At 35.5% G+C, this 27,364-nt stretch overlaps 3 protein-coding genes and 1 long non-coding RNA gene across 17 annotated transcripts; 2 read left to right on the top strand and 2 right to left on the bottom strand.

Moving 5' to 3' along the window:
- Window positions 1–252: 252 nt before the first annotated feature.
- Window positions 253–3,160, top strand: LOC113733118 (probable cinnamyl alcohol dehydrogenase 1). Of its 7 annotated transcripts, none has more exons than XM_027259284.2 (8): window positions 253–397; window positions 646–746; window positions 1,487–1,600; window positions 1,694–1,924; window positions 2,021–2,306; window positions 2,447–2,597; window positions 2,690–2,882; window positions 2,960–3,160. In XM_027259284.2, the coding sequence occupies exons 2-8, from the start codon at window positions 658–660 to the stop codon at window positions 3,027–3,029; spliced, it is 1,134 nt and encodes a 377-aa protein (XP_027115085.1). In that variant the 5' UTR covers window positions 253–397; window positions 646–657; the 3' UTR covers window positions 3,030–3,160. The 7 variants fall into 7 exon arrangements, with proteins under 7 accessions (XP_027115085.1, XP_027115086.1, XP_027115088.1 ...); XM_027259285.2 differs by having other exon boundaries at window positions 253–480; XM_027259288.2 differs by having other exon boundaries at window positions 340–480; window positions 1,793–1,924.
- Window positions 3,161–4,959: 1,799 nt separating this feature from the next.
- Window positions 4,960–6,370, top strand: LOC113733119 (uncharacterized). Its single transcript, XR_003458970.2, has 2 exons — window positions 4,960–5,183; window positions 5,273–6,370. It is a non-coding gene; the product is annotated as an uncharacterized lncRNA (long non-coding RNA).
- Window positions 6,371–7,117: 747 nt separating this feature from the next.
- LOC113733117 (peroxisomal membrane protein 11D) lies at window positions 7,118–10,856 on the bottom strand. Of its 3 annotated transcripts, none has more exons than XM_027259281.2 (8): window positions 10,634–10,856; window positions 8,938–9,144; window positions 8,654–8,728; window positions 8,461–8,535; window positions 8,282–8,362; window positions 8,094–8,168; window positions 7,823–7,996; window positions 7,118–7,349 (listed from the first exon to the last, which is right to left on the bottom strand). In XM_027259281.2, the coding sequence occupies exons 2-8, from the start codon at window positions 9,127–9,129 to the stop codon at window positions 7,314–7,316; spliced, it is 708 nt and encodes a 235-aa protein (XP_027115082.1). In that variant the 5' UTR covers window positions 9,130–9,144; window positions 10,634–10,856; the 3' UTR covers window positions 7,118–7,313. The 3 variants fall into 3 exon arrangements, with proteins under 3 accessions (XP_027115082.1, XP_027115083.1, XP_027115084.1); XM_027259282.2 differs by lacking the exon at window positions 10,634–10,856 and adding an exon at window positions 10,486–10,627; XM_027259283.2 differs by lacking the exon at window positions 10,634–10,856 and adding an exon at window positions 10,115–10,400.
- Window positions 10,857–22,317: 11,461 nt separating this feature from the next.
- On the bottom strand, window positions 22,318–26,212 carry LOC113733116 (uncharacterized). Of its 6 annotated transcripts, none has more exons than XM_027259273.2 (2): window positions 25,663–26,212; window positions 22,318–24,256 (listed from the first exon to the last, which is right to left on the bottom strand). In XM_027259273.2, exon 2 carries the CDS (start codon window positions 24,202–24,204, stop codon window positions 22,516–22,518), a length of 1,689 nt encoding a protein of 562 aa, XP_027115074.1. In that variant the 5' UTR covers window positions 24,205–24,256; window positions 25,663–26,212; the 3' UTR covers window positions 22,318–22,515. The 6 variants fall into 6 exon arrangements, with proteins under 6 accessions (XP_027115074.1, XP_027115076.1, XP_027115075.1 ...); XM_027259275.2 differs by lacking the exon at window positions 25,663–26,212 and adding an exon at window positions 25,015–25,463; XM_027259274.2 differs by lacking the exon at window positions 25,663–26,212 and adding an exon at window positions 24,706–24,910.
- Window positions 26,213–27,364: the final 1,152 nt, after the last annotated feature.

The raw sequence follows: 27,364 nt of genomic DNA, 5'->3' as shown, positions 1-27,364 counted from the left end.
GATCATATTTTTTTATTATTTTTTTATTTTATATGCATCAAATCGTTACAGTAATTTTTTATAAAAAAAATCCTAAAAAATACCATCCAAACACAACCTTAATTTTCTAGTCATTTAAGAATCCCATCATTTTTCACATCCATGTTCGGTTCATCTCATTCTAGTCCCATGAATATGGTCCCATCAGATTCTGGTCAGCAGTCCTTGTACTCGAACGTATATATCCATTATCTACACCCGACGAGTGAACTCGAACTACTGGTAACCCAGGTCCCATCTCCCTCCGACCCTCTTCCTCCTCCTAATCAATCCTCGCTCCTCTTGACGAAGGAAGGGCTTCCTAACTGACACCAACGCCATCGCCATCGCCATCGCCCGCGTCCCCGATAAGCATCAGGTTTACTTGACTGTGTAACCTTTTGGGCTGAGGAATTTAATATTGTTCTTATTACGGTTTCTTGGTTTCTTGAGAACGATCAGGTCAATCGTTACCTTCTCTTTAATCTTTTCTTGTCGCTTTTTCTATCCTTTTCTTTTCTTTTTTGGTTTTTTAACTTTTGCATATCACATCACTACACACGGATCTCTGCAAGCTTTCAACTTGATTTCTTACTTTGATTCGTATGTATTGCTTGTGTATTTTAGGGCAGTAAAACCATGAGTTCTGCAAATGACAATGCGGAGTGCCTTGGCTGGGCAGCAAGAGATCCTTCTGGGCATCTGTCTCCTTACAAATTCAGCCGCAGGTTTGTCTACCTCATCATTTTCTTCTTGTGGAAAGGAAGATCTACTTGAGTGTGCATTTGCATGTGTATACCGTCTAGCCAACTTTCTTGTCAGCCCAAGGGGAGAGTTTTTGTGCCCTTTTTATTATTACCTTTGCTCGTCAGGATTGGCGGAAAAGCTTGTAAAAGTTGGTTAACAGTTGTACCATCTGCAGCACATTGGTCGTTTCACAGATATATGTATATGACTCATGATTTCTAAGAGGAATCAGAAACATGCTTAGGTAACTACTGATGGACTGTAAAGGGAATTCAGAAATTCCATGGAGTAATCATTACATCTGATTTCCTGGATTTGTATTATCTATTTGGAGCTTACTGTTTGAAATATTCCATAAGAAAAATCTACAACCTGGTAGCAATCAGGGACTCATGTTAGTTTGTATTCCACCTTACACCAATTTGTTAATTGTCCTAGGCTCATTGCTACAGCAATTCCAATTGTGCATTACTTCTCTCCTTGGCTTTCAGTGAAGTAATGTGGAGTTGAATTTAAGAGAGATGTATTTATTAGGAGAACCACAGGTAGTTTAGCTTAATAGGCTTTTAATTGTGTCCAGACATTTGTTTTGTTGTACATTCCTTTGGCTAATGAATCATGGCCACGAGCTTCTCTCTCTCTCTCTAAAGAAAGATATTTCTGATACTTTGTACTTCGAAGTTATTCAAACTCTTTGGTTAAAACCCTGACAACTCAACAGGGCCATTGGGAGTGAAGATGTTTCACTAGATATCACACACTGTGGAATTTGTTATGCTGATGTTGCCTGGACCAGGAACAAAGGGGGACATTCTAAATATCCTCTGGTGCCTGGGTAGGTACTAGATCACACAAAAGACATAATTGTTTCATTAGTGTTTTATATTTTGCCCCTTTTGAAAAGTTTATGAATCTCTCTCATGGCTAGACACGAGATCACTGGGGTCGTAAGACAAGTTGGCTCCCACGTTAAGCACTTCAAAGTTGGAGACCATGTTGGAGTTGGAACTTATGTTAATTCTTGCAGAGAGTGTGAGTATTGCAATGATGGATTGGAAGTTCACTGCTCCAAGGGGCCAGTCCTCACTTTTGATGGGATAGATGTGGACGGTACAGTGACCAAAGGAGGATATTCTAGTTACATAGTAGTCCATGAAAGGTGAGTGTTTACTGCTGCTAAAGATTTTTGACATTTCAGAAGGCAGAGAGGGGGAACTAGGCTCTTTAATACTAATATTCTTTTCTTACTCAACAGGTACTGCTTTAGAGTACCTGATAATTACCCACTGGAACTGGCAGCACCTTTGCTATGTGCAGGGATAACTGTCTACACACCAATGATACGGCACAACATGAACCAACCTGGAAAAACTTTGGGTGTTATTGGGCTAGGTGGCCTAGGACACTTGGCAGTGAAATTTGGAAAGGCTTTTGGATTGAAAGTCACAGTGTTCAGTACAAGTTTATCCAAGAAAGAAGAGGCAGTGAGTCGTCTGGGAGCAGACAATTTTGTTGTCTCATCTGATGAACAGCAGATGAGTGTAAGCAACCATCAGCTTGTCAACTGTAGTCCCTTGCTTGCATTTTAGCAGAGTAACCAACTCTTTTTGGGTTGAATTGATTTTAGCTAAAGCAGGAAAGTGTTGATTCCTTACCAATTTTGACTGCTTATCTTGTGCAGGCACTAGCGAATTCATTGGACTTCATTATTGATACTGCTTCTGGAGATATTCCATTTGATCCATACCTTTCACTGTTGAAGACTGCTGGAGTTTTTGTTCTGGTTGGCTTCCCAAGTGAAGTAAAATTCAGCCCGGTAACCCTAATCCTGGGTACAGTCTTAACCATTTACATATATACGTTGTCGTGGCACAGTTGTCGTAGAACCTGCATTGTAGCTTATAAACTATGTGACTTCTTGCAGGTATGAAAACTGTATCTGGGAGTGTAACTGGTGGAACAAAACAGACGCAAGAAATGTTGAATTTCTGTGCTTTGCACAAGATCTACCCAGAGATTGAAGTAGTTCCAATTCAATATTCAAATGAGGCTCTTGAGAGGATGATAAAGAAGGATGTTAAATATCGTTTCGTTATTGATATTGCCAACTCCCTCAAGTAAGATGCGTCAGATTCTGTTATTGCATTGAGTTGGATTCGTTAAGCTTGAAAACTGAAGTTGCATATGGTAGCAGATGCAGGGTTCAAACCTATTATTATATCCTATGGAGTAGGGACTATATATCTCCTCTAGCATGGTCTTGACGTAGGTCCAGGCCAGAGCAGAATACTCTTCCGTGGCAATCGTTTCGCACAATGATTGTCCACTGCAATTTCACGAGTTGTAAATCGTTGACAGAACTTCTAACCAATTTCATACTACTGTATTTCTCTTCTTCTGGCATTGTCTAACATTCTACTTTTCGTTGCTTACATATAACTTTTCGTTGATGTAACGTGATGCATACGAGATAAAAAAATATATGGTGATGCAAACAAATAAATTTTTGCAAATAATCAACAATCTAACAAACCCCCTATATAGTAATTTTTTGCAAATATCTTGACTCGTGGTTTTTTGATCATTGTAAATTTTAAGGGTCCCATTTTTAACAAAAGCTCCACAAGATTATTGTAATATGTTATGAATGATGAGATTGACCTGACACATTATGGAACATCAGGTCTAGTTTTACTGTAATATTCCGGTTCATCTCATCCTTGGTCAAAAAGGAAGATGTCACGGATGACGCTGCTGGTGAAGTTGAACGAAGATTATGAAGCAACTAATAGACGTTTCCAGGAATCCGACAGCCCCTCTTCCTTCTTCGATTCAGTCCTCACTCCTATTAAAGGCATTCCTAATTAGGACCAAACAACGCTCTTTGTCTTTGGCGCTCACTCTTTTGAGTAGGGAAATTGTTATTGCTCCTCTTACTTCGTTTTCTTGACTTCTCCTTTTGATTCTTACATGTCTCTTTAGCATTTCAAGGTTTATAAACAATAATGACATTTGCAAGTGATCATGAGGACTGCCTCGGCTGTGCAGCAAGAGACCCTTCTGGGGTGGGTCCTGTCTCCTTGCAAATTCAGCCGCAGGTTTGTTCGCCACGTTAATTTTCTCTTCTGCAAAAGAAGTTCGAGTGGAGTGTGAATTCGCATGCCTATCCCGTCTAGAGTTAATTGTGTTGTCGGCCCAAAAGTAGAGTTTTGTGTATTTTTTCTTTTTCACTGCCGTTGTCATTTAGATTGCAGGAAAAGTTGGTTTGTATTTGTACCATCTGCATTCTGCAGCCCCAGGGGCGGATTTAAAGTGGGGCACGGGCCTCGCTGCCCCTTAAAATTTTATAATTTTAATATAATTTTAAATGTGCTTTTAGAATTTTTTTTAAAAAGATGTAAAAGAATTACGTGATTTTTTAAGTTAGTTCATAAACTAAAATTCTAAAAGATGCGTGGGGCACAAATTACATTTGAAATAAGCTAAAAAAAGCCTTTTCATTTTAACTAGCAGGTACCAATCATATATCATTCACTTTCTTTGGGTTTCACTCCCCAATTTCCCTTCCCTCCTCTGGTCCCCTATTTTTCCTCCACAACCGAGAGCCACTACCTTCCACAACCAAGCAGCTAGTTACTCTTTCTCTTGATCAATTTATCCAATCATATCATTCACATCCTTTGTTCCCACTTCCCAATTTCCCAACCGAGAGCCATTCTTACTTCCACAACCAAATCAGTTATCAAAATATAAAAACTCGCAGTGAGCAATTGTAAATAGTTTAGTTTGTTTTTTAAATAAAATTATTATTACATTAATAATTTTGAATTTGTCTTTTTATGTTTTTCATGGAATATATACATCATTTGTACTTGTTGGTGAATTTTTTTTTTGCTTAAAAAAATAGAAAAAGAGTAGATAAAAAATTTTAGTGTTGTTTTTGCCCCCACTAAGAATTTTTTCTAGCTACACCCCTGTGCAGCCCATTGTTCATCCTTATGGATACACTTCCCCCTTAATGGTTTGCAAGGGGAATCAGAAACAAGAATAAACATAGTTCTTCAATGAATACTGATTGATTGCAAGAAAAATCAAAATCAAACGGAGTAAATGAATTCCTCTGATTTCCTAGTCTAATTCATATCATCTGGAATAATCTGTTTGAAATATTGCATGGAAAAAACTGCAGGCTGCTAGCAATCAGGACCTGCTGTTAGTTTGTATTTCACCTACGGCAATCTAATTTTCGTCCCAGGCTGGTTTGCTAGTGATAGCATTTACTTCGAGGTTTCTTGGTCTCCAGGATTTAAAACTCTCTACAGGGCCATTGGGAGCGAAGATGTTTCACTGGATATCGCGTACTGTGGAGTTTGTTATGCTGATGTTGTCTGGACCAGGAACAAAACAGGATATGCCAGGTATCAGTATCCTGTGGAATTGATCACGCAACAGATTAGCATTTTTTATTAGATAATTTTTCTATTTTGTCCCCTTTTACAAGGTGCAGTATTAATCATTCCCAAGGCCAGACATGAGATCACTGGGATCGCAAGACAGGTTGGCTCCCCCGTTAAACGCTTCAAAGTTGGAGTTGGAACTTACGTTAATTCTTGCAGAGATTGTGAGGAATGTCAGAGGATGGATTGGAGGTTCGGTGGTCCAAGGGAGCAGTCTTAACTTTTGATGGTACAGTGACCAAAGGAGGATATTCGAATTACATAGTTGTCCACGAAAGGCAAGTAAATAGTGCTGCTAAAGATTTTTATAAATTTGGAAAGGGAAATTTGCCAAATTGGTCCCTAACATTTACCAAAAACACTATTTTAGTCCCTGACATATAAAATCAGCCAAAATGCTCCTTCACATTTAAATTGTGAGCCAATTTGGTCCTATTGCTCGTTTTTGCTCATTTCTCCGGCTAAAAATAGCACGCCCCTCTCACGTAGTCATATTTTTAGGGGCAAAATCGAAAACACATTTCATTACCAGTTGAAAGTAAAAGGATAGGGACCACCACCAAAATACACATTTCACCTTTGGCTCTCAAATTACCCTTTACCCTCTATTTTTAGCCGGAGAAATGAGCAAAAACGAGCAATATGACCAAATTGGCTCACAATTTAAATGTGAAGGAGCATTTTGGCTAATTTTATATGTCAGGGACTAAAAAAGTGTTTTTGGTAAATGTTAGGGACCAATTTGACAAATTTCCCATTTGGAAAAGCAGAGAGGGTGAAGTAGGCAGTTTGATACTACATTCTGTACAACTCTGCAGGTACTGCTTCAGAATACCTGATACATACCCGCTAGAATTGGCGGCACCTTTGCTTTGATCTGGGATAGCTGTCTACTCACCAATGATGCGACACAACCCGGACAATCTTTAGGCGTTATTGGGCTAGGTGGTCTAGCACTGGTACATCCAAGAAAGAAGCAGCAGTAAATCTTCTTGGAGCGGACAATTTTGCTTTCTTGGAGATTATTTTTTACCTTAGGATGAAGTTACAGATTATGAATTTATTACCCCGTTTTGTTTTTGCATCTTTAAATAACTGAAACACGACAGTCCCAATGAATCATAAGCGAGTGTTATTAACTCTTCTCATGTTTATCATAGTTTCCTCTACCTGTAATGTAACATAATTATTATTTCCCGCAGAGTTGAGCGCATCTGATGTTTTGGTTTTAGCACTATTTGGCTTCATGTGTTTAAGTTCATATCTTACCTTGGCACCTAAATAGTGCAGCAGATTCAAGCTGGTTTGTACAGGGCAATATGATGAATGTAGGATACCATTTCATACTCGGCTGACTACAGCAAAAAAAACTAACCATTTCATACTCATCCCATTTTTTGCAAGTAATAACTTGATGCATTTAGTTTACATCCAATCTTCAAATTAACAAGATGTAAGCGTACTTCAGGTCAGATGTACATGGCAAGATGATTGTAGAATACCATTGCATACTTGAATAACGAGTGAATACAGCAGACTGTTCTTTTACCAGTAACCCGCATACATCTTTCCTGATCAATAACATCTTTGCATTAAAAACATAACTCAGTTCTATCCCACAAACAAATTCCCATCACAGGCATGTATGATGCAGGCAACAGAATTTCTTTTCACGAACTAGGCGAAAATAGGATTCTCCTGCACGGGATGACTCTAGTTGCAATACTCTAACCAGCCAGACATGAAGAGATATCAAAGACATTCAAATACAGATTCTGTAAACTGTGTCATTGAAGTGTCAACGTTCTTAGAAGAATTGACTGTTTTAACACGAATTGTGATCAAGTTCCACAAAAGGATAAATCAGAAAACTTAGATGTGGAAGGTTACTCTAATAAAGCAACAGCCAATGTGATTTTCATGTAAAACATCATTATTAGAGATTCATATGGCAAAATGAAAGGTGGTTATAGTGCAGCTTCTAACCAAGGGGAAGACTAACGTCAATCATACAGCCACAAGTTTTTAACTCTCAGATATGAATAATAATTATTTAACTGAGACAGACACCGGCTGACAATCAGTCCAACTTCAAGGCGTCTTGGCCTTCTGCGGTGAAGGAAGCAACTGCAAAACAGAAATAGAATATCTCACTATCTCGACAACTTGGCAAATGTACAAGACAGATGACATCAGGAAACTGAATAGCTAAACCTCATGCATGCTTCAAAGCCAGAATCTCATACTAAACACTCCCAACACTTAGAAAGAAAGCACATACCATATGAAAAGGATGAAAATGCTCTAAATATTTTGGAAGAAATGAATTTACTACACTAAAGACATGAAACATTAATTAAATTTTGGTTCAGACAAAAGATGCTCTTACACGAGAAAGGAAGTTGCAAGAGGATGGAAAAGCCCATTTCTGGATTTATGTAGAAGCATTCTAAGAATACCTTCTTAGTTTCAATTGAACTTGGCTACTCATCACAATTGGGACAATTAAGTTTCCATTGGCATGCGTTACTCTTTCATGCTAGGAAATTCAAAGGCAATCAACGCACATATATTAATGAGAACTGATAAACATCAAGTACCTGATAACAAGAAATCAGAGAGGTAACAAAGCCAAAGGCTCCTGTTACACGGGGAGTAACTTTCTTCGGTGCAAGTTGAAGCAATCCAACTGCAACAACTATGTCCATTCCTGCTTTAATCAAGGCCAGAGACCTTTCATTTGACTTCTGTAGTTTGACACGGTATTGCTCATTCTGCAAAACAAACGGGCCAAACAAAATAATAGGAAATTGGTTCCCAAGAAAAAGTTAAGGTAAGACATCCAAGCAGATGCTTCCAGAAAAGATGAACCTTATATTTATCGGTATTCTTAAGTTCCTTCTCCAATTTTTTCATTGATGCTGAAAGCCTCCCGAGCTCCCCTAGCTGAACTTGCAGAACACCAAAACATGTATAGCAACTATCAACTGTTAGCTGAAAAGCAGAATAATGGGAGAAATAATAATTAACAAAATATGAATGCAACAGAATCAACAGACCTCAACCAAGGTGGTACAGATTGAAGAGCCCATCCAACAGAAGAGAGAGATCCTGCCAATCAGCTCAGTACGCTCTTTGTTCTTATTTAAAAAGAATTTAAGTTACATTAGATATTTCCAGTGAAATTTCATGTCACACTTGAATATTAAAGACCATATACATAATGTTCATTCCATACCTTATAGATGCCTGTCCTACCAAGCCATACGATTTGATCAAGGAATAAGAACGTTGACAACAATGCATTTTTAGACTGCAAAATACAGTATCAAAAAGATTTAAACAAAAAAAAACACACACACACACAAAAAAAACAACTGTGATGAAATGCAAATTTTCATGAAACCATGATTGAGAAGTGAACTTCATACCTTTCCCAACAAAATGAGTGAAAGTGGAGTGCCTGGAGCATTTGGGCTAATAAGACCATGCAAATCATTGATAAACTGTAAAATACAGAACAGAAAAATGTCAAGAAATGCAAAAGAACACAAATATGTCCACTATTACCATCATTGAAACATAATAGGAGCGTACAAAACAAAATTATAAGAAGTTCACAACAAGGCTGAATAAAAGCAATGGAATAAGAAACAGGTCACAGCGTAAAGCACATATTTATAAGCCATAAGAGATATTTATAATCCATCTTGACCTTATATAGACGGAAAACTTTCCGAGCCAAGCTGGTTGATTTGTCAACATTCTGGGCAGTGCCAGGCTCTCCATTACTCAAGAATTTTGAACCATATTGAATTGCCCTGCATATTTTGTCCCTGGCTTCTGATTTGTTCAAATATAACACTGCAAGAGCAAGTTCAGCTCTGCCTACATCTAATGTGCTCATACTTGTTGGAATTTACTGGAAATCCAAGAAAGAGATGCATCAATGAGGATCCTAAAACCAATAACTAATAGCAATGTAAGACAAAACTGAAAATTCAACACTGCTCAATGCTAAAATCATGACAACAATATACCAATTAGTAAGGGCAACGTTGCACATTTTAGTATTCCTTTGCAAGACTCATATCAAGATACATGATATTCGACAGTCTACATCCTTTGTCATCTCCCTACATTTCTATCTTCCATTTTAACAGCAGCCAACATGACTTGTCAACCATGTAGGTTTTAAACGATCAAGAACCTATCTTGCAAGCCCATAATTTTCCCCAACAGCAAAGTACACAAAAATAACTACTCGAAAGATGAAGACAAAATTTTATATCTGACTATTAACAGCCAAAGGTGGACCAAGAAACTTCTATCAGGAAGCCAAGGGGACAATTCAGGAATACTTTCTATGACTTCAGAAATGGTCAGTTTATACTCTCTCAAAGACTAAATTACACAGGGATGTTTGTGAACCATCTTTGGAATTTCTTGCACCTTCTGAAGATCATATAGATACAATTAATGTGCAAAAGCAATGGTTTTTCATGAAGTAATTCAACTAAAAGCACCAAGATTGAACTTTGTCCAGAGTACAGTCAAGCCAAAATAACAAACAACATAAGAGAAGTCTGTCTCTTTAGTAAGCAATATCACAAGTATGTTTGACTAACTAGAAACCTAACAGAAGCTCAAATGCCCTAGAATCTAGGTGAACTACAACTATGATATTCGTCTACCATGTCCTATATTTGTAGACACACATGATGAGACGTAGATTTTTATCAACTCAGGCTAATGATAAAAATCTATCAGGCAAGAAAGATGCAACAAATCTTTTCTCATACCACATCAAAAGACATCCAATAAATAAACAATAGCAGCAAACATGCTATTGTATACGCTAATGAATCTCAGAAAAGGAAATCACCATCTACCTTAATAAATTCAAACAAAGATAAATCCTTCACTTAGCTCAATCACCCTTTAACTTCAGTTAAGTTGACTTCAAGACCCCAAACCAACTTTGCTGTTAGCACAAATTCTTTCTCCTTCAATTCATCTTCCAACAACCCTCCACCCCAAAAATTAAGACAGTATTCATAAGCACCAAGAAAACAAATAAAAAGCAAAATTCCAACAAATCCAACAAAATAATTTATTTAAAAAAAGAAATCATAATCGAACAAAAACCCATCAAAGCGTCCACGAATTCTCAACTGATGACAAGAAAACGAAGTCGACCCGTTCCCCAAAAATCAAAACAGATGCTATTCACATAGAAAAAATTCAAACTTTTCCGATTTACCTGAAGCAGGTACCAAAATTATAGTCAGGCCAAAAAATACAAGCCCTTCACCAATTTCACAGATAAGCTACCGCGTGCGTGTGTGCAAAGGACAGAGCATGAAGAGGTAGGAGAGGATTATTAATAGTACTAGTCGTGTTACAATTACCGGGAAATGTGCCCAAGTCTTCTTGTCTTGAGAATCACAATTTTTCCTCCTTCCGCTGTAATATGTCCTAATGACAAAAGTGAGGCTCTTTTTCCCTTGGGTGAATCAGCCTCGATGATAGATAGGGAAGAGGATTTGTGTGACCCAAAAAATCTTACTACCAAAAACTGAAGAAAACAAAATGGAATTTAAGTAATTTGACCCCAAAAAAAATAGTTGTCCATATTTTTCCCTCTCATCATTTCCCTATTATTATCTTCTCATATTTAATATTTATCAAAAAAAATTAGATAAGGCCAACTTCTTGTGGTTCAATTGGCAAACATACAGTCCCTGTGTTAGGAGCTCTCAGATTCAGGGTTCAGATCATGTGTTTACCAGATAGATCAAACAATGTCATTAATTAATGTGACTCTATTAGTGGTAAACAATTTACCATGACCTTACAGTGATTAAATCATCTTTCCTAAATTTTTTATCATCCAAAAAAGAGACATGAAAGAGAAAATTGATAATTGTCCAGTGATTAAATCGTCTCTCGTAAATTTCTAAATTTTTTATCATCCACAAAAAGAGATATGAAAGGAAAAATTAAAAATTGTCGATGATATATTGATATGTTACTCTTAGGACATTCTTGTAAAACATCCCACGTTCATTTGGTACATTGATACTAAATACCTTTCTTTAACTTATTTTTGATCAGATACATTGTACTAAATGGTAAGAAAATGAAAAGGATAATGCTAATAGTAGTTTAATAAGTGCATGGAACCACAAAGGTTGACTCCTCTAAAAGCTGTTAAATTCAGAGTTCGAAGCAATTGGAGATGAGAAAAGTTGAAAGAGGTGAAAAATTAAACAAAAAAAAGAGTAATTAAAAGAATTAATCTTCATACTGATTGTATATATATTGTTATCATTTGATGTATGACATACAATTTGAATTTGAAAGTTAAATTATATATATATATATATATTTATGCATTCAACAATCCAAATATAAAGTGTATATACTATAATCATTATAAGATTTACTCTAAAACAATGTAATGCATGCAGGGATGTGGTGTGGCCTGTGCTGGAACGGAAAGGTGGCGGCTTATTGGATTGGGCTTCAGTCGCAATCCAACTCATGGACTTTGTTTCGTGGGCCCACTTTTTTTACACGGTAGATTAATTTTGGGTAAATAACATATAATCCCCCACATTTATATGTTATCTTACTTTCCCCTGTAATTTTGTTTATTCCACTTCAACACTTCTTAAACTTGGATTATTATACTTCAACCCTTGTTCACATTTATTATATTTCAAACCTTTTCAAAACCTTGATAAATTAAAATACATAATTGATTGTAACATTTTTTTTTCTGTTAATAACTATTCTAGTTGAAAAATGTTTTAAATAATAAGAAAATAAATTAAAGAATTTGGTTAAAAGATAATAATTGATAACCTATTGCAATACAAGAATTCTTTTTAATTAATCACTTAATTTTTATATGACATTATGTTGCTTAAATTTTGAAGGCACAATAATGTGCACAGCTAATGATCAATCCATTGCTCATCATAAAAAAAAATATTAAATAAAAAAAGACAAGAAGATTAAGTACATAAAAAAAATTTATTCCTTCTATGCAAAGGAGAAAAACATGCTAGTATTTCATAGCATAAAAAATGAAGAAGTAAAAACAGAAAAAGGTTAGCTACTGCAAAAAGTATATAATGGCATGGGCATATTCATCTAAATTTTTACAAATTAAAGAAATGGCAGTTGTCTTTATGAACAAAATATAGACAGCAAAGTGAGTCAAGCGTATAAATACAGGGGAATTAAGTGTAATTTTCCATTTTATATGTTGCACATAGTAAAACACAGTAACTTTGCGGTTTTGAAGTCTTCTGTTCCATATACAATTGTTTTGTCTTTGTTCGTCTTAAAACTTAACGCGGATAAAAAAAGATAAGCATGTACGCCAAGTGCAAAGTTTTGAACCAATCTTGGGATCGAAAAGGGAAAAAAATTGACAATGAACCAAGTCAACTTTTGTGTTGTCCTACCCTCGAAGAGGAAAATGAAAATCTTCATCGTCTAGCCCGATGTCTCAAAAATCATCTTTATTCTTTTAGCTTTCCCAGGTGAAGTTCCCTAATGGGAGTGTTTGGATAGGAGATTATGTTGTGTATTTTAATAAAATCTTAATTAGTTTTTGGTCAAATCTTTACAAGGAGTTACAATAGAATTTATTGGTGAGTTATGGGAATTATAATTGTGGGAGTTACATTGCAGTTTGAATGGAGTTATAATTGTGAATTACTTATTTGAATAAGAGTTACAAAAGAATTATTGTGGGAGTTACAAAAGAATTATTTGAATAAGTCTTTATAACCCATTCAAATGTGAATTAACTCTTTGGGTTACTAATTCTACCAATTAACTACAATTTAATATGGAAAAAACCGTTACACATTGGATTTTCTTTTACTTAAGGTCTTGTAGCCTATAAATAGTGGAATTCTCCAAAGAGTTTGATACACACACACTTCTCTCAACAAAATACCATTCTAAAATACTATCTTCTTCACACTCATTTCTTTCTCCTTCATTCTGTTTTCTTTGGGCAAAGAAAGATATTGGGAAGCTTCTGCTTCTCTTGGTTGTGCAGATCAAATGGAAGTAACAACTATAGAGTTGGGTTGTTGTATCTTGAAGGCAGCGCGCTAGACCTTCTGCATCGGTTTGAAAAGTACCGTAGGAGCGCGTAGTGTCTTAAAAAGAGCGTTCTACACGCCTCAGCCCTACCGAACTTTTTAGTAGTTGTCAATTCCAATGTGGTTATTTTTTGAAGATCAAAGATTGTTCGTGTACTCTCCTCCAACAATTTTAAGACGGCACTCAAATGGAGAGCAACACTAACTCTACTATCCCTACATCCGTCGGAAGTTCTACAGATCTCAACAAGCATTTCAAGTTCAATGGCGAACATTTCCAAAGATGGCTAAAAAAGTACTTTTCTACCTAAAACTCATGAAGGTAGCTTGGGTACTTACGGCCAAAAATCCAACCAAAATCCGTGTTGATGACATGGATGAGCAACAGAAGCAAGAGTACGAACAAAGTGTTCAAAAATGGAGAAGTGATGAAGAAGGTTGTAAAAACTATCTTCTTAATTGCTTATCCGATGAGTTTTATGATTACTATTCCACTTCTTATTCCACAGTTAAAAAGATTTGGAAGGCTTTGCAAAAGAAATATGATACTGAAGAAGCTGGAGCCAAGAAATACGCTTGTAGCCGCTACTTCAAGTATCAAATGACAGAAAACAAATTTGTCCTTGTTCAAATACATGAACTACAAAATATAGTTCATGAAATTCAATCTGAAGGCATCAAGGTGGATGAACAAATATAAGTGGCCGCTATAATTGACAAATTACCAAACTCTTGGAAGGATATTCAAAAGGGACTACGCCACAAGCAGTCGGAGATCACTCTAGTCAATCTCATGGCTTGACTTAGAATTGAAGAGGAGGCAAGGAAGCAAGATAAGTCTGAGGAGACAAATGGCAATGGTGACACTAATAAGGTACATTTTATTACTTCAACTGATAATGTCTCTAGAGGTCAGAATTCTAAGAATAATGCATACTTGAGACCTAGAGGAAAAAATATGAAAAATAAGAATAGACCACAATATCAATATAAAGGACCTAGAAAGAACCAAGAAACCCCTTCTACTAATAATAAAACTCTTAGGGGTCCATGTTTTGTATGTGAAAAACCTGGCCACCAAGCCAAGGATTGTTATTTTAGAAAACGTGGACAACCTAAAAAGTATGGTGATAAACCTCAAGCTCATGTAGCTGAAGAGCCTTTAGTGGCTATGATAACTGAGGTGAACATGCTATAGAATCATGAAGGGTGGTGGGCAGATTCAGGTGCTTCTAGGCACATTTGCCATGATAAAGATTGGTTCAAAAGCTACACTCATGCTGAAGAAGGTAAAATGGTCCTACTTGGTGAGTCATATAATACTAAGGTGGTAGGTGTTGGTGATGTGGATCTAAAATTTACCTCTGGCCGTACTTTAACTTTGAAAGATGTTCTTCATACTCCTCAAATCAGAAAGAACTTGGTTTCAATCTATCTTCTCAACAAAGCTGGATTCAAGCAAACTATAGATTCTAATCAATATGTGATTACAAAAAATAATGCATTTGTTGGAAAAGGTTATGCATATGATGGTATGTTCAAATTGAATGTTGAAATGAATAAAATATCTCTTAGTTCTGTTTATATTGCTTCTAGTACAAATTTATGGCATGCTCGACTTTGTCATGTTAATTCTAAATATTTAAAGAATATGAGTTATATTGGATTGTTACCTAAGCTTCAAAATGATTTTGAAAAATGTAAGTATTCTAGCTTGACAAAAATCACAAAACAGCCACATGTAAAAGTAGAAAGGAGTAGTGATTTACTTGAATTAATACATATTGATATTTGTGAATTTGAAGGCACTCTTACACGTAGTGGTAAAAGATATTTTATAACTTTTATAGATGATTTTTCTAGATATACTTATGTATATTTTATGAAACATAAAAGTGAAACACATGAAAAACTTGTAACATATGTACAAGAAATTGAAAATCGTTTTGACAAGAAAATTAAAAAGTTTAGAAGTGATAGAGGAAAAGATTATGAAACTTTGGGACTAATTGATTACATTAAATCTTTAAGAATTGTTCGTGAAACTACTCCGCCTTATTCACCTGCATCTAATGGTGTAGCAGAACGTAAAAATAGAATTTTGATAAATTTAACAAATGCAATAATGGTGAATGCAAGTGCACCAAAGAATTTTTGGGGAGAAGCAATTTTGACAGCTAATTACATAATCAATCGAGTGCCTAGAAAACAAAATCTTTTAACACCTTATGAGTTATGGAATAAAAGGAAACCAAATTTAAACTATTTTGTGTGTGGGGTTGTTTGACATATGTTAGATTAGCCGATCCAAAAATTCCTAAATTAGGAGTTAGAGCTAAAAAGTGTGCATTTGTTGGATATGCCTTAACTAGTAAAGCTTATAGATTTTATGACATAGAAAGTAACATTATAATAGAATCACTTGATGCAATTTTTCATGAAGATAAATTTTCATTTAAATTAAGAAATAGTGGGGGTGAAAAGGAAAAAATAATAAATGAAACTAGCTCTACACATTTAAAAAATTTTGGAACTAATGAAAATTTGAGAAGAAGTGAAAGAGTTAGAGTAGAAAATGACTTTGGACCAGATTATTTAGTTTACTCTGTAGATGGTGATCCAAAAACTATAGAAGAAGCCTTAAACTCACCTGATTCTATTTTTGGAAAGAAGCTATAAATGAAGAGATGAAATCTTTATTGTCAAATAAAACTTGGAAGTTAGTTGATTTGCCTATTGGTTGTAAAACTATTGGATGCAAATGGGTACTTAGGGAAAACTAAAACCAGATGGTACAATAGATAAATATAAAGCAAGACTTGTAGCTAAAGGCTTTAAACAAAAAGAAAATGTAGACTTTTTTTATACGTATTCACCAGTAACAAGAGTTACATTAATAAGATTGCTTATAGCTATTGCTGCCATTCATAATATTAAAATTCATCAAATGGATGTAAAAACAGTTTTTTTTAATAGAGATTTAGAAGAAAAAATATATATGGATCAACCACAAGGTTTTGTACAACCTGGTCATGAAAACAAAGTGTGTAAGTTAACAAAATCTTTATATGGTTTGAAACAAGTTCCTAAGCAGTGGCACGAAAAATTTGATAGGAGCATGATACCAAATAATTTTAAAATAAATGAAAGTGATAAATGTATTTACTATAAATCTATTGCAGATACTCATGTTATCCTATACTTGTATGTTGATGACCTTTTAATTTTTGCGACTAATTTGAATATTATTGAAAATACCAAGGGGTTACTAAAAAATAATTTTGATATGAAAGATTTGGATGAAATCAATGTAATACTTAGAATGAAAATTACTAGAACCCTAGAGGAATTATGTTAGATCAAGCACATTATATTGAAAAAATACTTAAAAAATATAAGTATTATGATTGTAAACCAGTTTCCTCTCCTTTTGATTCTAGTGTGCATTTATATCCAACTGAGAATGATGCAATTGTGTTAAATCAGCATGAATATGCAAGCATAATTGGAAATTTGAAATATGCCACTGATTGTACTCGACCAAATATTGCTTATGCTGTAAATATTTTGAGTAGATTTACAAGTAAATCTAGTTATGATCATTGGAATGCTATTACTAGTGTCATGAAATATCTTAAAGGTACTATAAATTATGGTTTACTTTATAAAAATTACCCTGCCGTCCTAGAAGGGTTTAGTGATGCAGATTGGAATTCTCAATCTGGTGACTCATTATCTACCACTGGCTATATTTTTATTTTGGGTGGTATAGATGTGTGTTGGAGATCTAAAAAACAACACATTATTGCTAAATCTACTATATAAGTAGAACTTATAGCTTTAGCTTATGCCGGTGAAAAGGCCAGTTGATTAAGAGATTTATTATTTGAAATTCCCGTTTGGGATAAACCAGTACCATCTATACTTTTACATTGTGATAGTACTGCTGCAATTGGTAGAGTACATAACAAATATTATAATGAAAAATCCAGAGTTGTTAGAAGAAAACACAGTACTGTGAGATCATATTTATGTGATGGTGCTATAAATATAGACCATGTGAGATCAAAAGAAAATCTCGCTAATCCATTAACGAAAGCTCTAGCTAGAGAACAAATTTTTCAAACATCAAAGGGAATGGGACTTGAGCCTAAAAAAATTTTAAATTGGAATCATCTATAAGGATACAACTACCTAGGGATTGGAGATCCCAAGAATTAAGTCAGGGATAAACGAATCATAGAATGGTTTGGGTGAAAAGCATGCATATATATTAAATCCCTTCCCATAGTGTAAAGCATACTCGTGATTCTATGACAAAGAAAAGGTTAAGATTTGATATAAATCTTATAATGAGTTCTATAGCCCTTTATGGGTGGCATGCCTTAGTCATGGGGGCATTCTTGATAGACTCACCTATACGAGTGTGGAAGTAAAAACCGTTTCCTATGAGAATTTGGCTAATTTTCTAAAGCATTCATGAATCTGGGATAAAGCACAAGGCCGAAATGTGCTGGCCTAAGAAACATATTAATTAATATCTTGAATGTCATGTGTGTGATATAATCTTACATATCTTAAAGTAGTCTTAGTTTCAAGGCTTTAGTCCACTTTGACTCTAATATGAGGATTATGGAAACACTAAGTGAAGGTTTCAAGGCAATGCCACTTTCACTATGCATGATATTCTCACTTTGTCCAAATTTGCTTTTATCTCTTTCAGATTTTGTTAAAATAAGTGAGGGAATGTTGGTGTATTTTAATAAAATATTAATTAGTTTTTGGCCAAATCTTTACAAGGAGTTACAATAGAATTTATTGGTGAGTTATGGGAATTATAATTGTGGGAGTTACATTGCATTTGAATGGAGTTATAATTGTGAGTTACATATTTGAACAAGAGTTACAAAAGAATTATTTGGTCAAATGTATTATTGTGGGAGTTACAAAAGAATTATTGTAGGAGTTACAAAAGAATTATTTGAATAAGTCTTTTATAACCCATTCAAATGTGAATTTAACTCTTTAGGTTATAAGTTCTACCAATTAACTACAATTTAATATGGAAAAAACCGTTACACATTGGATTTTCTTTTACTTAAGGCCTTGTAGCCTATAAATAGTAGAATTCTCCAAAGAATTTGATACACACACACTTCTTTCAACAAAAGACCATTCTAAAATACTATCCTCTTCACACTCATTTCTTTCTCCTTCATTCTGTTTTCTTTGGGCAAAGAAAGATATTGGGAAGCTTCTGCTTCTCTTGGTTGTGCAGATCAAAGGGAAGTAACAACTATAGAGTTGGACTGTTGTATTCTGGAGGCGACGCGCTAGACCTTCTGCATCGGTTTGAAAAGTACCGTAGGGACGCGTATCGTCTTAAAGAGAGCGTTCTACGCGCCTCAGCCCTACCGAACTTTTGAGTAACTGTCAATTCCAAGGTGGTTATTTTTTGAAGATCAGAGATTGTTCGTGCACTCTCCTCCAACAGATTATTTGAAATAATTATTATAATATTTTTTATAATTTGATGTGATGCATGTAAGATAAAAAAAAGCGTGTTAAAAATTATATTTATGATACATGTAAAAAATTTTTGGCCCAATAATGGCTATGCAAAAATATCTATTATATCTACAGATGGATTGGCTGGACCTTGTTAAAAAATTTCTACATAGGCCAAAGAGTAATGCAGATTAAGAATTTAACTTTGTTTGGATATTTTATTTTTTCAAATAATATTTCGCTTGCATTGTAAACACATTTTTCAATCCATTTTTTTATATTTTAATTACCTTTTTATCTCATATACATCACATCATAAAAAGTGTTACAGTAATTATTTCAAATAATATTTCAGATAATACTCATCCAAACAATACTTAAACTTTGGCTTTAAAAAAAAAAGGTGTTAAAGAAGTGCTTTCTAGTGCTAAAAGTTTATGGCTACATAATTTCATTCAAATTTTCTCTAATAAGAAATTAGCCCCAAGTCAGATAATCACATTAAAGGTGAGGAAATCCATGATACTTGGGATATGGCAATGATGCTATTTATCATTTGTTAATGCCTATTTTTAAAAAAAAAAATCATTGTTTGTGGCCTAATCCACAATTATTTAGATCCAATCAGCAGATTCCACGGATCTCAAGGACATTGATGCGTTGACGGACGGCCTTGTTTGACTTATCCGCGACAAAATCAGCTTTTTCGGCCTGCTTCCTGTCCTCGACCCGACCCAAACTCGTCGTCAAACCCTCCAGCACTTATCCAAGTAATGTGCCAATATGAGCCCATGGTTGCAAACGACTAACAGTTATTTCAGTCCAGCCCATCGTCTTTCTAAAATTTCCAACTACTTTCCTATCTTTATCAACAAAAGAAAAAGAAAAAAAAATGAAAAATAATCCGATCCAGAAATAAAATAATCCACTATTAAACTTCTCAAGCCACCCCAGCGTGTCATAATTTGGAAGAGAGAGTTTTTTCATTTTTTTTCCCTAACTTAGTTGAACAAATTAAAATATTGACGCAGGAATACCGTTTTTTTTTTTTTTTTTTTTTTTTTACTACACATGTAATCTTAACATTTTTAGAGGTAGTTTATTTCCAATGACTATTAGGTAATTAATTTTGGAATTGAAACTTAAAAAAAGGTAGTCTAACGCACTTACTATAAACAGTAAAATTATTATACCAAGACTCCAAAAAGAAAATTACTTTTTACGTTTAAATTTCCTTTACATGAATGTTTCAAAGGTAAACCATTTATAAAAATTTATCTTTGTTTTGGAACATACGAGTAACTTGACAAGAGTGAGAAGGCTTTAGTCTAATGATTAAGGCTAACGCCTCAAAAATTAAAGGCGTTCAATTCTTCCTGCTCCCCTTCTCCCGTAGCAAGTTTTTAAATCCCAACATTCTCTGACTTATTAAAAAGAAAAATTCCTAAGAGGCTCAAGACATTTGATCTCCAAGCTGCAGTGCCTTGATGCTTTCTCATTTTGACAATTATCATCTCATTAAGGAGATACTACAAATTACCATTTGCCAAAAGATTTGTAATTCTTGAACAGGAACAGGAGAAATTGACTGTCATTTGCTTTTGGTCTCAATTGTCATTTTCATGCCTATATTCTTGTCTAAATCCTTTCATATCATCAACTCTAAATTCTTTTATGTTATAAACCCCTTTGTTTCTGAGGAAGAGTCGCTTTAATCCTGTACGATTTGGATCCAGTGACAAATGATTATCAAAACACATTTGAGGAAAAGTCAGTTTTATGTATGATATAGCAGGTAGTAATTATGCCTTTGCTTTGTAGAAATTATCAGCTCAATTTGCTAGCTCAAAAGCTTCGCAGACAACTGATACAAGAAACACTGGAATTAACAGGACCTGAATATAAGAAATCTAATGAGAAATGGTGGTGGAGTCCATTTCTCCCCTAGATGTGGCAAAAGATAAAACTTAAGAATTATTTGTTGTCCACATTTTCTCAAGTATTAAGAATTATTATATCACTTGCTAACCTTTGATGATATCACTCAAAAAGAGATCACTACACAAACAATGTTGCCAAATCTGACATCAGTTGTTTGATGGAACCAGAAAAGCCACACCAAAAATTTTGTGGGGTTAGATTAGAAACACTCAACCAAGTGTATCTGAGTGCTGATACTGCTGCTTAACAAACCATATTTACAGTGATGTCAGGTGCAGTGTAGCTTTCTCTATTATTGAAATTTGATTGGAACTCATAACAGCAACAAACTTTTGAATCTTACCTACAAAGACTTAATGAGCAAATATTTTGGCTGAAGGCCATTTAGAAATATCACTGATCAAATATTGATCACTGAAGACTAGTACCTTAGCCCTCTGTGTATTGATCCATATCATGACACTGAACACCACCACCTGTAACTGAACCATTCTCTCACCCTAGCTACAGACCAGGCAGTGATAAATGCAGAATCAATGATGTTTTTTGCGACAGTCGAACCATTCGGCCTGATGAAGATTATACCTGCTAACAAAACATTGTTGTAGTAAGGGGAAAAGACTTTGCAGTATTGATGTACAGCAGAGTTTCTTTAAGGCTGAGAGAAGATTCTTCAACAAATTCATCAACTAAATATCTATTGAAATGCAGTAAAGGCAGATACTTGAGTGGATGGTAGGAGAGAAATTATGATGTTTGACTGACCGTGTGACTGGAAAAGATCCGAGTATGCTGTTTTGGTTCTGGCTTGGAACCTGTGTTGTAATCCCACGAACAACTCTCGTCATAATTCGTTGAAGAAACCATGGTGTACAGGGAGTAATAGCTGGTTTCTATCTGGTGTCTCAAGTCTGTTCTTGTAAAAGTGGAAACTAGCGAAGCTGACATTAAGAATCAATCTGACCTTTAGATCTCTCCATGGATCAAACATGATACAGGAACACTTGCCTTATGGCTAGTTAATGTGGCTAAAAGCATAACAAGAAAATATATCTCCTTATCCATTACAAGGTTCTCCAGCTATGATAGACTTGGACACTGCATGAACTCATGGGGAAATCTCAACCGGAAACATGAGAGACCTTATTTAAGCTATGTTGAGATGTCAAGATAGCGAGCATATTTATGCCAGAAATAATACATGTATTTGTCTAATACCTGCAATGTTCTTGTACATATATTTTAAGTAGCGTATGTATTGGATGGTAGCAGCATCAGGTAACTGAAAAGTTCAGGAAAGGAGAATTTACAGCAGAGACTGAAAAAGTTGAACAGAATCTGCCGGAGAAATGTTAGGGAATCAAGCAATCATTTCCATCTGCTAAATAGAAAGACTGAATAAGATTTTTTTCTCCCATTAAAAAGGAATGCCAAGGAGGCTACCCGATTGCTATAAGATGAAGATGAAGCCAAAAGAGCACCATCAATGAAGATGAAGCCCAGCAAGGACTTTCAAGTACCACACAAAAAGCCATTTATGGAACAACTATCTGTACAAATGATAGAATTATTACCGATACATAATGAGACAACAATTGCATTAATTTGCAGCTAGTTGATTTTACTCCATACGAATAAAACTACTATTTTGTTTCATACAGATTATGAAACAAGATGAAAGATGAGTTTCTTATACATGGACGTTCAATTCTCCTCTATTTTCTGATGAACAAACTCTTCAATTTCCCTCTTTCCAAACGCTCAAGTAGCTTCTTAGCTCCCGGGATGTCCATCTCTGTAAGCTTCTTGAGATATCCAATTGCCCCATATGAAATCATAAGCTTCTTACATTTTTTGCTCGAGGAGAGCAAGGCAAGAGAAGAAACTGCATATTTCTTGGCAGTATTTTGAGGGCTTGGGTCAAGTAATTGCACTAAATTAGGCACACTTTTGTCATCCTTCTTGACTTCTCTGCAATTGTGCGACAAGGTCATTAGGCTAGAAATTGCTTGCGCGGCTACTTCCCTCACCCCATTTGCTTTAGCTTCGAGCATCTTAACAAGCAGAGGGATGCAACCAGCCTCACCAACTAGTCTTTTTATTTCTGTGGAGCTACAGATCCTACAGATTGCAGATGCTGCAGCCTGCTGAGCACCAAGTGATCCAGATTTAAGCACATGAACCAACCTTGGAATGACACCAAGTGAAACTAAAATCTCCATGGAGACTGAGCAGACCAAATTCCTAAGTGCTCCAACGGCAGATTCTTGTGGCAGTGGACCATCCAAATAAGCCAACAAGCTTCTGATTCCACCCTCCAAAATAACAGACTTCCGTAGACTATCATTGCTGGAGGTAAGATTTTGTAAACATTCAGCTGCATACTCTTTGGATCCCAATAGAATTCCACAATCCAGAAGATTAATCATTACTTTTACAATGCCTTCTTCAGCTACTGTTTGCCGCACCTCTGGAACAGAAGATATGTTTTTCAATGTACAAGCAGAAGCAGCCTGTGAAACAGAATCACCAGTTCGACAGATCTCAATAAGAGGTCTAACACCACCATGTCCAACAATAGAACGGGCTGTTTCTGCTGACATCGACAACCTCTGGAGAGAAATTGTGGCCTTCTCTTTACCGACTGGACTGCCAGATTCAACAAGTCTTATAAGAGGTGGAAGAACACCTTCAGAAACTAGCCAATTCTCACAACTACCAGATTCTGCAAGAGAGCATATTACAGTGACAGTTTTCTCCCTTATTCGAGGAGATGTGGCAGTTAGAAGTTGGACTAAAGCAGCAATGTTGCTGCGACCTAAAACAGCCAAGACATTCTTTTCATCTTCTTTCATAACCTCAACAAGGCTATCAAGAGCTCTATGTTTAGCCTCCAAGTGCCCAATCTGAAGCCGCGCCAGCAATTCTCGCATATTTCCATGCAGTGCAGCCTCAGGCTCAGCCGAAGTGCTACCAGCAGTAGATGGCAAGGTCACCTCACCAAGCACACCAGTTTTGATCAAGAGACCACAATCACGCAAATTCAAATCCAATTTGCCTGATAGTGCATCAAGATCACTTTGCATCCGAAGTTTCCCTTCATATTTCTCATGTATACACAACTCTGATAGTTCATTTGCTTCATATAAGGTCTTTGATACTGCCTGCAACTGCTCCTTACAAAGAGCATTTTTCGAGAAGCAAGGATGACTAGACAAATCAGATAGTGTTGCTGGGATCTGCTCCAATTTTGAGACTATCATCTTCCACCTACCAGGGAATACCTTGACCTCCCTAGCCTTCTTCAGTGCAACAGGAACAAGCTCTTGTGCGCGAGATAGCCACTCCTCAGCCGAAAACATATCAATGCTGGCATCCATTCCATTTCCTGCATCCTCAACCATGATTCCTCTACAACCCAGTTGCAAATCAAGCTTTCACCAAATCCAGAAACAACTGAAACAGAAGAAACCAAATCTTAATAACTTTGTCCCAAATGACGCTAAAAAAATGAATCTCCCCACACGGATGAACCAAAAAATGGACACTTACACTTCAAACCCAGGTAAGAAACTTGATAAAAGATTCAATCTTTCAGAAAAACCAAATAGTACCATCAACTAGAGTCGCAGAGAAAAAAAAAAGAAATGAACTAGACAGAAGCCAAACCTTCCAATTTTGCGGTTTAGATGAGGAAGATGTTTAAAAATTGTATACCTTTGCATAGAAAATTTAAAGCTTTGGAGCAGTTGCAATCATCAATCCTTAAAAAAATTAGGCATTATAAAAGCTACAATAAATAAAGAAAGAGAGAGGGAGGTCGAGATTAGTAGTTTCGAGAATCTTATATGATCACACAACACTCGTTTACTGAAAACAAGACCAGACAGGCAATTACTTAGTACCTAATGAAGGCCCCCACGAGGTTACCCAAAAAGACTAACGAAATGATGATTGAATACCAGTGAGGCACATTAAATATTAGCCAAGTAAATGCACAAATAATTTAATGTTACGGATACAAGTTACAGCTGATGAAAGTGAAAGAATGAACTTTCCAACAGCCATTACACACAAAAATCCAATAATGGCAGTCGGTAGATAAATCTTTAACATGACCAAATGCCCCTTCTCACAAGCTAAGTATTTTGATTGCAAAAGAGAAAATACAAGGGGACAGTTTAGTAAAGAAAGATAAAAGTTGGTATCTTTACTTTTCTACTGTGGAATTGATTGCACAATAGTTGATCAGTGATGAATTTTCCATAGGCTCCCCTGCTCAATTGGAGTAGATCTAATATCTTGACCATAAAAAGAAATTTCTTTTGCAAAAAGGTAAAGGCCCACAATTTTCCGCCCCAAATTCTATTTCTACAGTTATCTACCAAGATATGAGGCAATTGGATATAAACAATAAATATATACACAACAGAAACTGAAAGAGACTTTGCTTTGAAGAGAAGATAGGAGTCTCCATCTCCAGTTGTACATTGTATGGAGTGTATTGAAATTTTGTACAAGGGACCAACAGCCGCAAAGCCAAAGAATTTTCAAAATTATAGTGCAATAAATATGAAAGAAATGACAAAGGATGCCCTCAAATTGCTTTATCTTTTGCCTATCATTCAAGTCACTCCAAATAACTCAATCAGCAGCCACCACCACTTACCACCCTTCTGTTTCTGCAAGCAAAACCAGAGAGATAAAAATATCCCGAAGCAATGACTAAGTATCAATGCAGATAAGTTCTAATTATCAACTACAGTCTCGTTAAAGAAAAAAGAAGAAGAAAAAGAAAAATCACTTGTTTTGCCCGTCCAAAAACCAGACCTGCAGAGAGCAAGAAAAGACAAAGAACCAACCTTCAAGACTCAAAAACAAGAATCCCGGCCTTTTTTCTCCAGAAAGCAACCATACGTAGCTTGATCCTCAAAATTCTTTCTTTATATCCCCAATCCAAAATATCTTGCCCAAAAAGAAAATAAAGAATAAAGAAAAGAACCCAGGGAATGCTCAGCCTTCAGAACCCAAATCCCTCTTTTCTAACCTTGAAACTGTGGCAAGAAATGAACTTTATCCCCTGAGAGTGATGGAAAATTCTCAAAGCCTTGACCTTGAAAACAAACTTTTTGCACCGGGCCACAGACAAGACATTGACCATGAACAAGAAATGACTTGTGAGTTGCAAGGAAAAGGAGAAGTACCCAAAAGGCTGTAATGTTGCCACTGTATCCTAATGAGACAAGAAGACATCAAACGGTCGAAAATCTTTTAATCATAGAAAAAATGGAAGGCAAGAAAATCAGAAGAATCTTGGGAGAGCAGTACCAAGTTTTTGAAAATAAGCTTACCCAACTAGTGAAAGTACCCAACTGTTATCGTTTTGAAAAAAAAAAAAAAAAAAAAAAAACTAGTGAAAGTACCAAAGCTTCCTCCTTAATTTTTTTTTCCCTAACTAAAAAACAAGAAAATACCAAAGCTACCAAAACAGGACACAGCTGCCCAGAAAGAGAGCAATCCACGTTCAAAAATCAAAAAATCAAAACCACATACAGTCACACGCTGGCTCTTTCTCAGAAGAAAATGTCAGACGAGTCTTTAATATAATACTTCGCAACAAGCATTAACAATTAATTCATTGTATTGATAATTAAATTAATTAATTGCATGTACTGGCATAGCAGTGTACGGCAAGTGGCAACTTGTCAAGATCCCTATTAAGTGTGTGAGTGTGTGGTGTTGTGCTGTACAGTGCGGTACTAGAAAGGCAGTGGGACTGGATGGTTTAATTTTTATTTGAACCCGGAGTCTCAATAATCATACACACAGCTAAGAATGATAATTCCCCGTATGGCCGTATAAATGTCACTTTAGCTTAAAATCAATTTTATAGATAGCGATATAATCGAGTCGAGCAAGTGTATCACTATACTCAAACTCGCGCTCGAACAAACAACAGAAATGGAGTTTGAATTTAAATTTTAAAAATAATTCAAAAACTCGAGATCGACCCACTTTTCTTACTAGTATGATCGAACTCGAGTATTTAACTCGACTGAATGAACAATTCTAATAATTTATACAACTTCCAATCCTAAAATAGTAAAATTGTAATAACTAAAAATATAATTTTTAATTAATTACTTTGTACTAGATAAAGCTCGACAAGCCACTAAACTTGAAAAATCACTACTCAAACTCGACTTAAATAATTATTAAATTATTCGGGCTCGACTCGTACTCGAACAAAATCGAATGCGAGTCAAACTTTTGATCGAATTACTTGTGAGCTGCTCGCGAGTAACTCGATTCGATTACATCTCTGATGTAGACAAACATATGTTATTTATGGAGGTAGGTACAATTTGCAAGTTTTAATGAACATAAAACATTTGTGACGGCTTATTCCATTAATCCATTTTAATAGGTATATATACAAGTGAAAGCGAGGTTAATAGAAACCATAACTCCATAAAGAGTGTAGATGGAATTAATAAAGGCTATCGCTGTAGCGTTCAAAATTGGTTTTATTTTTTAAATTTGTTTAAAATTATAGTATTTTTT

This window comes from Coffea arabica, chromosome 2e (assembly GCF_036785885.1).
Source record: "Coffea arabica cultivar ET-39 chromosome 2e, Coffea Arabica ET-39 HiFi, whole genome shotgun sequence".
Classification (NCBI taxonomy): domain Eukaryota; kingdom Viridiplantae; phylum Streptophyta; class Magnoliopsida; order Gentianales; family Rubiaceae; genus Coffea; species Coffea arabica.
This window is presented reverse-complemented; position numbering and strand designations above follow the sequence as displayed.

What these genes read in the sequence shown, in the direction of transcription:
- LOC113733117 (XM_027259281.2), bottom strand. Translation starts at nt 9,129, where the DNA reads ATGAGCACATTAGATGTAGGCAGAGCTGAACTTGCTCTTGCAGTGTTA. An exon ending in CACTCATTTTGTTGGGAAAG is followed by an intron (nt 8,536 to 8,653) that starts GTATGAAGTTCA and finishes TGTATTTTGCAG; the next exon opens with TCTAAAAATGCATTGTTGTC. An exon ending in GTAGGACAGGCATCTATAAG is followed by an intron (nt 8,363 to 8,460) that starts GTATGGAATGAA and finishes TTTTTAAATAAG; the next exon opens with AACAAAGAGCGTACTGAGCT.
- LOC113733116 (XM_027259273.2), bottom strand. Translation starts at nt 24,204, where the DNA reads ATGGTTGAGGATGCAGGAAATGGAATGGATGCCAGCATTGATATGTTT.
- LOC113733118 (XM_027259284.2), top strand. Translation starts at nt 658, where the DNA reads ATGAGTTCTGCAAATGACAATGCGGAGTGCCTTGGCTGGGCAGCAAGA. An exon ending in AAATATCCTCTGGTGCCTGG is followed by an intron (nt 1,601 to 1,693) that starts GTAGGTACTAGA and finishes TCTCATGGCTAG; the next exon opens with ACACGAGATCACTGGGGTCG. An exon ending in TACATAGTAGTCCATGAAAG is followed by an intron (nt 1,925 to 2,020) that starts GTGAGTGTTTAC and finishes CTTACTCAACAG; the next exon opens with GTACTGCTTTAGAGTACCTG.